The following is a 12623-nucleotide window of genomic DNA, read 5'->3' on the forward strand; positions in this document are numbered from 1 at the left end:
GATTTGTTCAAAAAGTTGATCCTTATTACGAACACCTTCACAATTTATTCTGCGGTTGACGATCTCCCACAGGTTCTCGATAGGGTTGAGATCCGGAGATTGAGGCGGCCAATCCATCACCGATAGGTGATTGTCTTGAAACCACTGCTTGACTTCTTTTGCAGTGTGTTTCGGATCGTTGTCTTGCTGAAAAACCCATTTTATTGGCATATTCCATTCAGCATGAGGTAACATAACATCTTTCAGGATATTTTTTATACATGAAACGGTCCATTATTCCATCGTTTCGATGTATTGGACCTAGACCGTTAGCAGAAAAACACCCCCAGATCATTACATTGCCTCCACCATGCTTCACGGTCTTATGGCAGTAACGTAAATCGAGGCATTTTCCGGCCTGTCGACGTACACAGCAAATGCCATCGCTGCCAATGATGTTGAACTTCGATTCATCACTGAACAGGACAGCTCGCCATTTATGCACATTCCAGTCAATGAGATGTAGCAAACAGGAGTCTTTTCTTCTGGTTTTATTGTGAAATCAGCGGTTTCTTTGCAGGGCGTCGAGAAAACAATCCGACTTCAACAGCACGTCGTCTGATTGTTCGGTCCGATACAGGCAGCTCTAATTGCTTTTGTATCTCAACTGATGATATCCAGGGATCCTTCTTGACGGATCTGACGATCATAGAACCCTCTCTAGAAGTGGTGGAATGCGGTCTTCCACCTTTGTTATCTGCTGCCAACTTTCCCGTAGAACGATATTTGGAACATGGTCTTGATACGGTCCATTTTTTCACGCGATATTTATCGCAAATACTTTTTTGTGACATTCCACTTACGTAATCGCCAATAATTTTCTTTCTTAGTTCCAATCCATTTTTGCACTTGAAGTCATAAAAATAATAAAAATAAATAATCACGGTTCTCAAGGCTTACCGTGTTACATTTACCTTGTGATGATACAATAATGCTCTGTGGAACACAACGTCTTGGTTGGATGTGGACTGTATTGATGTAATGAAACACTTGTTGTATTTCACTTCTTGTATTGATGTTCTTCGATAAAACACTTTGATAAAACTCACTTCGATAAACTGTCTTGATAATACTGACTGATTGACTTCCATATATTGACTGAATTACATAACGATTTACATGTCTCTTATATAGTAAAATGAACTTGTGTGAACCTGTTCTGGAAGATTCTAGATGCTTCTTTTCAATGCTTCTGGATGCTTCTGAATGTTTCTGGATATTTCTGGATGCTACTGGATTCTTCCAGATGCTTCTTCTGGAAACTTCTGGAAGCTTCTGCATGCTTCTGGAAACTTCTTGATACTTCCTTTAATTATTAAAAAACTTCAGTGACGTTGACACGGATCAGACTTAAGAAAATGAAACAAACCAAAAAAGTTGCACTTGTTTTGTTCGCTGCAAAATGGCACTTTTTAACGAAATTCTGCCTGTGTGCTATCACCTGTCAGCTGATTGCTCATGTCATGGCATGCTATGACTCCAGACTCCTGAACTGTTTGCTGTGGTAGTATAGTTCGTTTCGTTTTTAAGAAATGTAAAATTAGGAACACTTTTTAGCATTGTTCGATGTTGGTTGCAAATGTTTTGTCCAATACTGTATATTTAAAAAAAAAATTTAATTAATAAAAAATGCTTTTACTTTGTTAAGTTCATAGGTTAATAGTGGATTTTACAAGTGTCAATCTTTTCTTGTTCACGCCATTTCCTTAACACAATAATTTTTTGTTATATTTGTCAATTGCAGTGATTTCAACAAGCACCTTGTTTAATTTTATATAAGAACTAATACGCATTTGTTATGGAAATATTTGCGAATTGAATTTTCTAGAACACTATCGATTTTAAAAGATAAATAAGTACATCATATTTGAAATCAATTGTAGAAAAAAAAATTCTATAACCAACAAAATACATTCACTTAAGAAGAAATATGAAATTTGATATGCATACGTAAGAATTCACGCCTTTTGTCAGGAAATTAGGTTTGAATCCACAGACTATTTTTTAAATGTGATTTCATTTAGCACCATCAGACTATCCCCTTTCTTTTTGCTTTATATCTCTCTCCTTCATATCAAGACCGCTCTCTTTTCAATGGCATGGTTTTAGTGTCAGTGACTCTGCAGGTGTTAACATCCACAACTTTTGCCTTTCTCAATCTCTAACACAAATAGTCAACTTTTCAACTTGCTTATGCCTTGTTTCTGATCCCAGTCAGTGCTTAGTTTCTCCACATTCACCCTTAAGTGCTTCTGATCACGGTTTGATCTCTCTAAAACTATTATCTCATTTTTCTTCATCATCAGAATCATCATGACAAATGTGCCTTTGGTGTAACTTTTTAGATTCAGGCTGGCATGGAATCTTTTATTCCCCCTTGATGATTTAAAGCCAGAATGGTTTTCCTCTCATTGTGCTGCTGCAATTTCCGATTATAACCATTACTTCCATATCAATCGAGAAAACAATTTTCCAGAAACAGATATCTGTTTACTATTGCTATAAACAATTGTAACAAGGTTTTGTCTAATGCTAAAGATTGTTATTCTCAGGTCATAAAATCTCATATTTCAACTCGAAAACTAGGCTCCAGAGACTTCTGGAGAATCTTTAACAATGTCTATAATAAGGAAAAATCTGTTATTCCTCCTTTCTTGCATGCTTCAGATTTTGTTACCTCACCTAAAGACAAAGCTGAATTGTTTGGTAAGAACATTTCATCAACCTCATCTCTTGATTCCACTTATCACATCCTATCTGATATAGCCAACAAACAGGTTGATCCAATGCTTGACATTCGTATCACTCCTGCTTCTGTATCTGAAGTGATTTCCTGCTTAGACTCTTACTTTCAAAACTAATTAACAAGTGCTTATCAGAGTTTTGTGCTTAACAGAATCTTACAGCCTGCTGGAAAGCAGCATCTGTTATTCCTATATTCAAAAGTTCTGGAGAACGAACTGACTTGTCTAACTACCGCCCCATTAGTCTTCTGCCTATCATAAGCAAGGTTTTTGAGTCTTTAATTAAAAAACACTTAATCTCATTTTTTGAACCTAATAACTTACTTTCTGATCATCAATATGGTTTTTGATCTTCTCGTTATACTGCTGATTTGTTAGCAGTAACAACTGATAGGTTTTGTCATGCATTAGATAGATTAGAGAGCTTAAAGCTATCGCTCTCAATATTTCTAAAGCCTTTGATAAAGTCTGGCATTTCAGTCTTCGCAATAAACTTTTCTCTTCTTATGGTGTATCAAGTAACATCTTTAAGACTTTTGAATCCTTCTTTACCAATCGTAATATAAAAGTTGTCCTCAATGGATAGCACTCTTCTTCATATCCTGTAACTTCAGGGGTTCCTCAAGATTTTATCCTTGGCCCTATACTTTTTTTAATTTACATTAACGATCTCCCAGAAATTCTCACATCTAAGGTGGCATTGTTTGCTGATTGGAGGGGGCATTTGAGTTTGAAAAGAATCTCACTACTGTGACAGCATTGGGCTCTTAATGGCTGGTGAAATTTAACTCAGATAAAACTTTTTTCACCTAATCATTATCACAACAATCTAAATCTTCCTTACTCCAGATTCTATTCTTTATAAATTTTTTCTATTCTATATAAATCTCAAATCTGTCTTCGTATGGAATACTGTTGCCATATAAATCTCAAATCTGTCTTTGTATGGAATACTGTTGCCATATCTGGAGCAGATCTTCAAATGATGCCTTTTCTCTTTTAGACAAGGTGCAAAAAAGCATTGTAAACATACTTAGACCTGCCCTTGTAGCCAACCTTCAACCATTGTCACATCTTTGTCATGTTGCTTCTCTTTCTCTTTTCTATAAATACTATAATGGACAGTGCTCTAAAGAGTTAGTTTCTCTTGTGCCATCTATTAAAATTCATTCTTGAGTTACTTGTCATTCAATTAAGTTTGATCCTTTTACTGTGACTGTTCTTAAGTGCTCTAAAAATTCTTATTTGTCTAGTTTTTTTACTCGAACATCGAGTTACAGTTCTTTGGAATTTGAGAAGAGAACATTAGTTCTTTGGAATTTGCTCCCTTAATCTTGTTTTTCTTATTCATATAATTTGCAATCCTTTAAGTCACCTATTAATTGTTATCTTGCTTCAAAAACTTCATCTTCCAGTAACTTCCAACTCTAGTAGTGGTTGCTTACAGCCTTGTAGGAAGTGATGTTTAAAAAAAAAATAATTGAGAAGCGAGGTGAAGCCAGGAAAGTAACATAATATGTTTCTTATTACGCATACTTAATAAATAATAAATTCAGAGTTGCCCCTGTTTTTAGCAACCATTTACAGATAAAATTTTTTATTTATTTCAAGAAGTGAAGTAAAGCCAGGGAAACCAAACAATATATATACATATATATTTTGCATACTTAATGAATGCTTTTATAAGGTGATAATTAATTCAACAAAATCAAATGCCTGAAAACAAAACTTTTTTAAAATAAAAAAAACTTTAAATTAAAAAATTTTACTAAATAATTTCTTTAATTATATATTATCTATTTATTTATTTTGCAAGTATTCTTGCTCTTATACCCAGAAGATAAGCCGATAATTTATAAAGATATTGAGGAAAACATCATGAAGCTTTTCAGACCAAAATCATCCTTAATACTACGATTTGAATTTTTGACTATAAAAAAAACAAGTAATGTGACTATGAAAAAATGTATACAGCGAATCATAAAATCTGCTGAAGGATGCAAATTTATGAATAGAGATGACCGGATGCGTGACCAGTTTATTATTGGATTATATGGTCATAACAGTCATATGACTATTACTTAATCTAATGCTTACATAAATCAAGAAAAATAGCAGTTGGATGGTTCTAATCATGTGATAGCTGCAGCAACATTGTTACTCTCAATGAAGACAGATTTGGCCAGCACTAAAACAGCTACATGTTTTCATAGCGAAAAATTTGGACCTAATGCACACGACTGTGAGGTAACATGCAAGATCTGTTCACATAAGCACCAAGCTAAAGACTTCACGTAACCACCAAGCTAAAGACATTAAACATAGTAAAGTTTAAAAAAAAGAAACAAGGAATTTGAAAATAATGATCCTGTATTCTCTTAGAAACAACATCATTATGTTTGCCATCATTAAATGTAAAAATTAACATAATGCTATGAGCAGCATTAATTAATTCCGGATGCTGCATCATGGTGGTTCATAATGAATCAATAAGATGCCTAGTTTCAACAAGTCAAAAGTTCATAAAAATGTTGAGAGGAACTGTACAGTAGGGTGTCCCAAAAAACAACATTTTTGAAAAATATATGCAGAGACCCCCTTAATGTGTTCTATCTAATACAAAAACACTAGATTAAAAATTTTTTTGCATAAAAAATATTTTAAGGGGCCCCTCAAGACCCTCGAATATTTAACGGGTCCCTAATATTTTCAAAAAAAAATTTTTCAAAAAATATGTTAACCTGGAACTCAAATGAAGCGAAATTATATAAAAATTTCAAAAATAATATAGATTTCAAATTGTTATTTTTGGTTTTATTACATGAAAAATTAAGTTTTTTTAACAAAAAACAAAAAAATGCATTTTTTATGTATTTTTATGACAATTTTGATAAATAAGTTAAAATTTTTCCAAATTAAATATTATTTTTGAAATTTTTATATAATTTTGCTTCATTTGAGTACCAGGTTGACATACTTTTAAAAAACTTTTTTTTTGAAAATATTAGGGACCCATTAAATATTCGAGGGTCTTGAGGGACCCCTTAAAATATTTTTCATTCAAAAAAATTTTAAATCTAGTGTTTTTGTATTAGATAGAAAACATTAAGGGGCTCTCTGCATATTTTTTTCAAAAATGTTGTTTTTTGGGACACCCTACTGTACAGCTATTAGTTGAAATATTATTCAAATTGGAAATCAATGACATTAACTAAAGATAGATTTGGTAATCATAAAAGATAAACTTTTCTCATTCAATTTGGACAGCATCATAGAGCTGAACTAAAGTGCCTGCAATCAATAACCATCTGTGAAGATAGATGTTATTGATTACAGGTGTAATTACTTGAAAGAAAGAAATGAATGGATCAACTCTGGCATTCTTGTATCATATGACTTTGGGTCTACCTAAAGTATGTGTATTGTGTGTTGTGCAAGAGACAAAATGTGATCAGTCGTGGACCCCAAGTATTGTACCAAACCAAAACAACTAGTCAATTGACGTGGAAACTGCGGATTGTGTATATCCATGTCATAATGCACACTTTTGCCTCCCCTACTCCTTCAGAATTTAAATAAATTTCTTAATGTGCTTTATTGATCAAAAGTGATAAATAACAAAAATGACTTTTATGTTTAGAATGACAATTAATAAGTTGGTTGTCACGTTAGGAATCTTTAGACTTTAATGACTAGAAAGTAACTATTAACGATTTTGTAATTATAAGTAATTGTCAAGGGAGCTTTTAAGAAATTCATAATTCTCAAACAGTAGTAAAATATAAATATAATAATGCAAAAACCTCAGCATATCACGGTTAGAAAATTTTGACTTTTTTGCCGACTAAATATCCCAAAATTGCCATTTTGAGGGTTGATTCTATATATATTGGGGACTCCAAAACAATAAATTTTAAAACCCTGGACTAAAATTCAAGAGAGATATTTAGCTTTGCATTTTTTTAATTTTTTTTGATACTTTACAAATATTTGTTAGCAAAAATAGATCGTTTTTTTACCATACTCGATTACCATACCGATTGCGACGCAACCAATTCCCTTTGGATAGTCATTTAGAATATTCTCTTTAAATAATTATTAGTAATTGCTACACAAATAATTCCCTCCGGACCAATATTTGTCACTCTCTTCAGACAATCATAATTGATTGCAAAACTATTTCCTTGGAGACAAATTCAGCACAAAGAATTTGCACATAAACGAAATAAAAATGCGCTAGTGGTGTAGTGGTAGAGCGCTCGCTTCATATGCGAGAGGTTCCGAGTTTGATTCCCACCACGTCCCTGGAAGTACCGCTCTCAACTTGTTCCTCCGCGCAGCAGCCTTGTTCGCCAAGGTTTGTGTTTTGGAGTTATAGAGCTGGCAGAGGGTTATAACCACAAGTAGCCTGTAGTGGCCTTCTTTGCCTTGGGGAGGTCAATTAAAAAAAAAAAAAAAAAGATGTAGCACTAAACTTATGATAGTCATGATACTAGAAACTATAAACCGTTTAATAGTATATAATTAATTTTAATATATTTAATATACAAACTAAAGTTAATATGTAAATAAAAGTAACAAATATCAACATGACTTCCTTTCTTTATATTACACTAAAAAATATTACACTTACAAACTAAATAAAAATAGTAATGCATATGTATTGAAATCATTGTTATTTTTAGCTATTTTTAGAAAAAATAAAAATGCCTACATTTTTCAAACACCATGATGATGCAGAAGGACAGTGTGTGTTATTTGTATGAAGAAAAGCGACAGAGAAATTTCAAAACATTTTATTTCTGAGATTCATTGCTTGATTTCATCAGATGTGAACTTTTAGTTACATGCCGTTCAAACCTGAAAAAATTGGGTGATGGAGCTAATGCTTAGACGGCAATACAACTCTACAGTTTTGTTTCCATTGTTGTGAAGCCATTGACAAGACTTACAACATGTTGTGATTGCATTATTTGTCAAATTGGGGAAGTGAAAGGCAAAGAAAAGCATCCATTTGAAAAGGGTCTTGCATCAAAATCTTTGCAAGAAGAAAGAAAGTCAGTTGAAAAACGATGCACAAAATGCTTGTCTATCATTGCTCGTGGAATTTCTTACAATTGCAGTGATACAACTCGCCATGCAAACTTATATCAATTTGCATTGGAAGATTCTGTGGGTGCAGAACAAGTTGCTTCATCTGTCATTGCATCGAAAGAAGCATCTCCGGGCAGAACAATTTGTCTTGGTCAAGCTCATGACAAACCTCTTCGAATAAGAAAAGGTTAGTTATTTTATTATACTGTACATTCTGAGCAATACAATTTTTATGTGAAGTAACTGATTTTGTTTTCTTTCCTCAGGAACATCTGCAGCTCATTCACTCTTTCAAGGTCCTTTGACAACAACAAATATGGTTAATATTCAGCAGAGTACTGGGCTTTAACAATAAAATCAAAAAACTTGGATCTTTTATAAACCAAATTAGTCCAGCTCGCCTTCGTGAGCCAAATTTTCAACAGAAATTTGCATCAGCAGGATCTAGTCGAAAAGATTTTTTCATTGCTACCAATGTAAAATTGCCAGATTCTAATGAGGTTCTTGACATTGCTCATTGTATCAATTTTAAAACCCTGAAGAAAAACATCACAGTTTTAAAAGATTTGATGAGCTTGGACACTGTAAAACTCTGCCTCGATGGTGGAGGGTCCTTTTTCAAAGCTAGTTTGAGTCTAATTTCTGAACACCAAACAGAACAACAAAGTCCAGTAAAAAAGTCAATTAAGTTGGCTTCAAGTGAAAATTTTAAAAGCACAGGTGTCAAAAAGCAACTAATTGTAGCAATCTCTGAAAAGACCCCTGAAACATTTGGCAATATCTGATTTTGAATCTAATGCAAGTTAATGAATTAATTGAAAAATTGATTCTGTCATGTGACATGAAGCTTGCAAATATTATCTGTCGAATTCAGTCTCACAGTAACAAGCATCCTTGCTGCTGGTGCAACATAGAGTGGACATATTTGAGCAACTGTGGCCAACTCAGAACATTTGGAACAATCAGAAAGCAACATCAAAAGTTTATTTTGTCTGGTGCTTATCTAAAGAAATCAAAAGAAGTTGAGAATGCTGTTCATCCACCAATACTTCAATTACCAGATGAAAAGCTAATCTTAGAAGCTATTCCTCCAATGGAACTTCATTTTCTTCTTGGCGTTGTTAGCCATCTTATTAAGCACTTGGATCAAGTTTTGCAAAAAAGCAAAAGAATGGTTGACTTCAATACATTTACCATTACAGCCATACCATGGTGGTCACTTCAATGGCAATGATTGCGTGAAGTTGCTGAAAAAAATTGACACTCTGAAGCAGATAATTGTGGCTGATAAGGCATTTGAAGCATCATCCATCTGCCATATTCTACATTTGTTTCTCCAGGTTGTTAATTCTTGTTTTGGATGCTCACTCTCTCCAGACTTTGAAAAAAAGATTCAAGAATTTAAGAGCAATCATTTAAAGTTGACTGTTTCTGTCACACCAAAAGTTCATGCTATCTTTTACCATGTTCCACAATTTGTAAAGCACCATAAAACTGGTCTTGGAATTTACAGTGAGCAAGCAACAGAGGCACTCCATTCAAACTTCAAGCCTCATTGGCAAAGATTCAAAAGGATTATGTCTCATCCAGATTATTCCAAACAGCTGTTGAATTGTGTTTTTGATTACAATAGCAAAAAATTCTAAGAAGCACAAATGGGTACAACGAAGATATTTGTGATAATTAAATTTAGAAATGTTGTGAATTATAATTTTACATATTTATTGAGCATTTTCTTATCATAATATTTAGTCGGCAAAAAAGACAAAATTTTAAAACTGTGATATTCTTTTAATGACTCTTTTTTTCCTAATTGTTAACCCTTAATTTAAACTTGACTTTTTACCAACTTGTGTTGTACTTACAATTGTAATTAGATTGATGGACAACATTGTCAATTATAATGGCAAATGACACTATGAAAACGAACATTTTTTACTATGTTTGAGACTATGTTAGAAAGTTTGTTAGAGAATGATTAAAGCTATTAACAACTTTAAACATCCTCTAACATAATATTAGCAAAACTCCTTTTAAACTAGAAAAAAAAGTTATATATTCTCACCTCATTAATGTCAATAATAATGCAAAAAGATAAATTGTAACCTTTTCATGCCAGTTTAGCAAAACTCCACATAAACTATCTGTAGGTTCATTGAATCCTTTGTAAATGTATTTAAGTAAGGTATCAACCTGTGTCTGTGATAATTGTTGTACAATGCTATCAATTTCAGTAGACTTGGTTTGAGAGAGAACTCGAGCCATTAGCTGAAAGACACGAGCCTGAAATTATAAATAGTAGATGTAATTTTAACTGTGTTATTTGAAATCATCATAAAACCAGGTTGATTAAAAAAAAAAAGATTGCTTTTTATACTTAGAAAACATTAATTTATTTTTTACATTAGACTGCTATTTTTTTTTCTTTCTGTAATTTAGACTTTTAACCAAGCATAAACAATTACTAAAATGACTATTGATTACATATTAAAAGTTAATCAAGATTTCTGTATAAAAATGTAGTGCTTGCTTTTTAAGCAAGGCTTAAAGAGTTTAAACCCTCACCCCATCGTTTATCAACCTTATAACTGGAGTACAAAAATCTTGATTTATTATTTATTTTTTTTATACAGGAAAAAGAAAATTAATTACAGCAGTCCTAGGATGCTGTAAGGTTAAATCTTAGCACCTTGTGCTAAGAAAAAAAGCAGTCAAACTCTAACAGCTTCAATACTATAAAAATCATAATGGAATATCAAAAGATGGTAAAAAGTGTAAACCGCAAATAAAACTTTGTTTACTCTGAATTTTTTTTACAATTTGGTTATGAATACTTACCTTTTCTGATGCACCAGCATTAAATGGAGGTTGTTCAAGTAGCAATTTTAAAGCTTCGGCTGTTTTCTTTCTATAGTATGCAAGATAATTAAAGAAAAAGTATTTAAGATTTTACAAATGGAATAAAATAACTTCAAAACATTTTTTTTTCAAGCAAATTTACTTTGATGAATGTAGTGACTTCCAAGAAATAATTAAAATAATACAAACTCTGACTATAACCTATTTGAAAATTAATAGTCATAATGATTACATAATCTTTGCAACAAAAACTTGTAATATTTGATAACACAACCTTTGCAACAAAAAACTTTAAAACTTGCATTGAAACTTTAAATTTCATCTAACAAATCCAAAACTTTAAATGAATTTAAAAAGTTGCCATCATAATATTTATGACTCTGTAGGATGTACTTAGTGTTGCAATTTATTTGCCAACAATCATGTTTTTGAAACTATTGACCTATTTAATCTTGAATATGTTTGTATATAGTTTATTATTTAGATTTTAGTGAATATCTAACAATTAGTTTTCAGTAATGATAGCTTGCTTGAGCAGTGACCGTAGTAGTATATTGCAATGAGAAAGAAACACAACATTGCGACAATAGGAGAGAGGGTCATGTTTGCTAACTAAACCTGGTCCAACTAAATTTAAAATGCATTTTTTTAATGATGCCCTTTCTGTTCATACAAAGTCAAAAAAAGAGAAGGTGTGATTATGAGAACCAGCCCAAATATGACAACAGTATTATACAGTTCTTGTATACAGTAGTATACAAGAACAAATAAAAGTTTTATAGTGGAAGAAAATGGAATTAGGAGTAGGAAAATGACAAACACAATAATGTAATGCAACCTTTACAGATGGTAACTTTGCAATAGATTGAATATATTGCTTCCTAGAAAAAAAAAATAGTAGTGAAAGAAAATCTGAGAAGATGTAAAGTTGAGGACTCAGTAAAAGTGTTGCCATTTCCCCATATCAACAGTATTGCAATCACTACTTGAAGTAAGCAATCAAGTTTTGCTTGGGGTAAAATTTATTAGCTGCTGTAGGCTCCAACCTTACACTCTGATGTTATTAGTAGAGTTATCCTGTATCTTTTTTCCTTTTTAAAATTTGAATTTTTCGTTCCCTTACTACACAGTTAAATAAGAGAAAAGTAGACTAAAAACTAGGAATTTAATAAAACTGTTTATACTTAACATTACAATGTTTTAAATGATTATTTATTGGGCAACTTAACCAACATAATGAGTTATTTCTAACTATCTTGAAATAATTACTAAAAATTTATTTAGAAATATGGAAAAATATATTTAAAAACAGGAAAAACAAAAATTGTTAAATAATGAAAAGATACACATTCAGTAAATTCTGTATTTCATTTTCATCTGGTCCAATTTGTGTTTGGACATCATTAGCATCATCTTGATATCTTTCTTCATCTAATTCATCAATATCAACAGCACGGAAATTAGTTGATTGAGATGATTTTGACATTTTATAAGTTTTTGAAGTTCAAAAATAATTTTATGCTATATATATATATATATATATATATATATATATATATATATATATATATATATATATGTATATATATATATATATATATACACACACACACACACACATATATACATACATAAATTTATAAAAACTTATCTAATTAACTTCTACAGCTTGTTTTCTATTAAGCAGATTCAACAGGAAGCTAGGAAGCTTCCTGATGAACCTTTATTTCTGCTCTGTTCTTTAAGAACATTAAGCACTATATATATATATATATATATATATATATATATATATATATATATATATATATATATATATATATATATATATATATATATATATATATATATATATATATATGTATATATATATATATATATATATAT

The 12623-nt window shown here is 31.5% G+C and overlaps 1 protein-coding gene across 1 annotated transcript in view; it reads right to left on the reverse strand.

Annotated features, from left to right (window-relative positions):
• LOC100204890 (actin-related protein 2/3 complex subunit 5-A) overlaps window positions 1-12277 on the reverse strand; it is a 13519-nt gene extending 1242 nt beyond the window's left edge. The window contains exons 1-3 of the mRNA XM_065791340.1: window positions 12083-12277; window positions 10716-10785; window positions 9984-10160 (exon numbers count right to left, since the gene is read on the reverse strand). Coding sequence (XP_065647412.1) covers window positions 9984-10160; window positions 10716-10785; window positions 12083-12222 — 387 coding nt within the window. The 5' untranslated portion in view covers window positions 12223-12277. The remainder of the gene's footprint in view (window positions 1-9983; window positions 10161-10715; window positions 10786-12082) is intronic.
• Between the last annotated feature and the right edge of the window lie 346 nt (window positions 12278-12623).

The sequence above is a fragment of the Hydra vulgaris genome, chromosome 02, assembly GCF_038396675.1.
Source record: "Hydra vulgaris chromosome 02, alternate assembly HydraT2T_AEP".
In the NCBI taxonomy this organism is placed as follows: Eukaryota; Metazoa; Cnidaria; class Hydrozoa; order Anthoathecata; family Hydridae; genus Hydra; species Hydra vulgaris.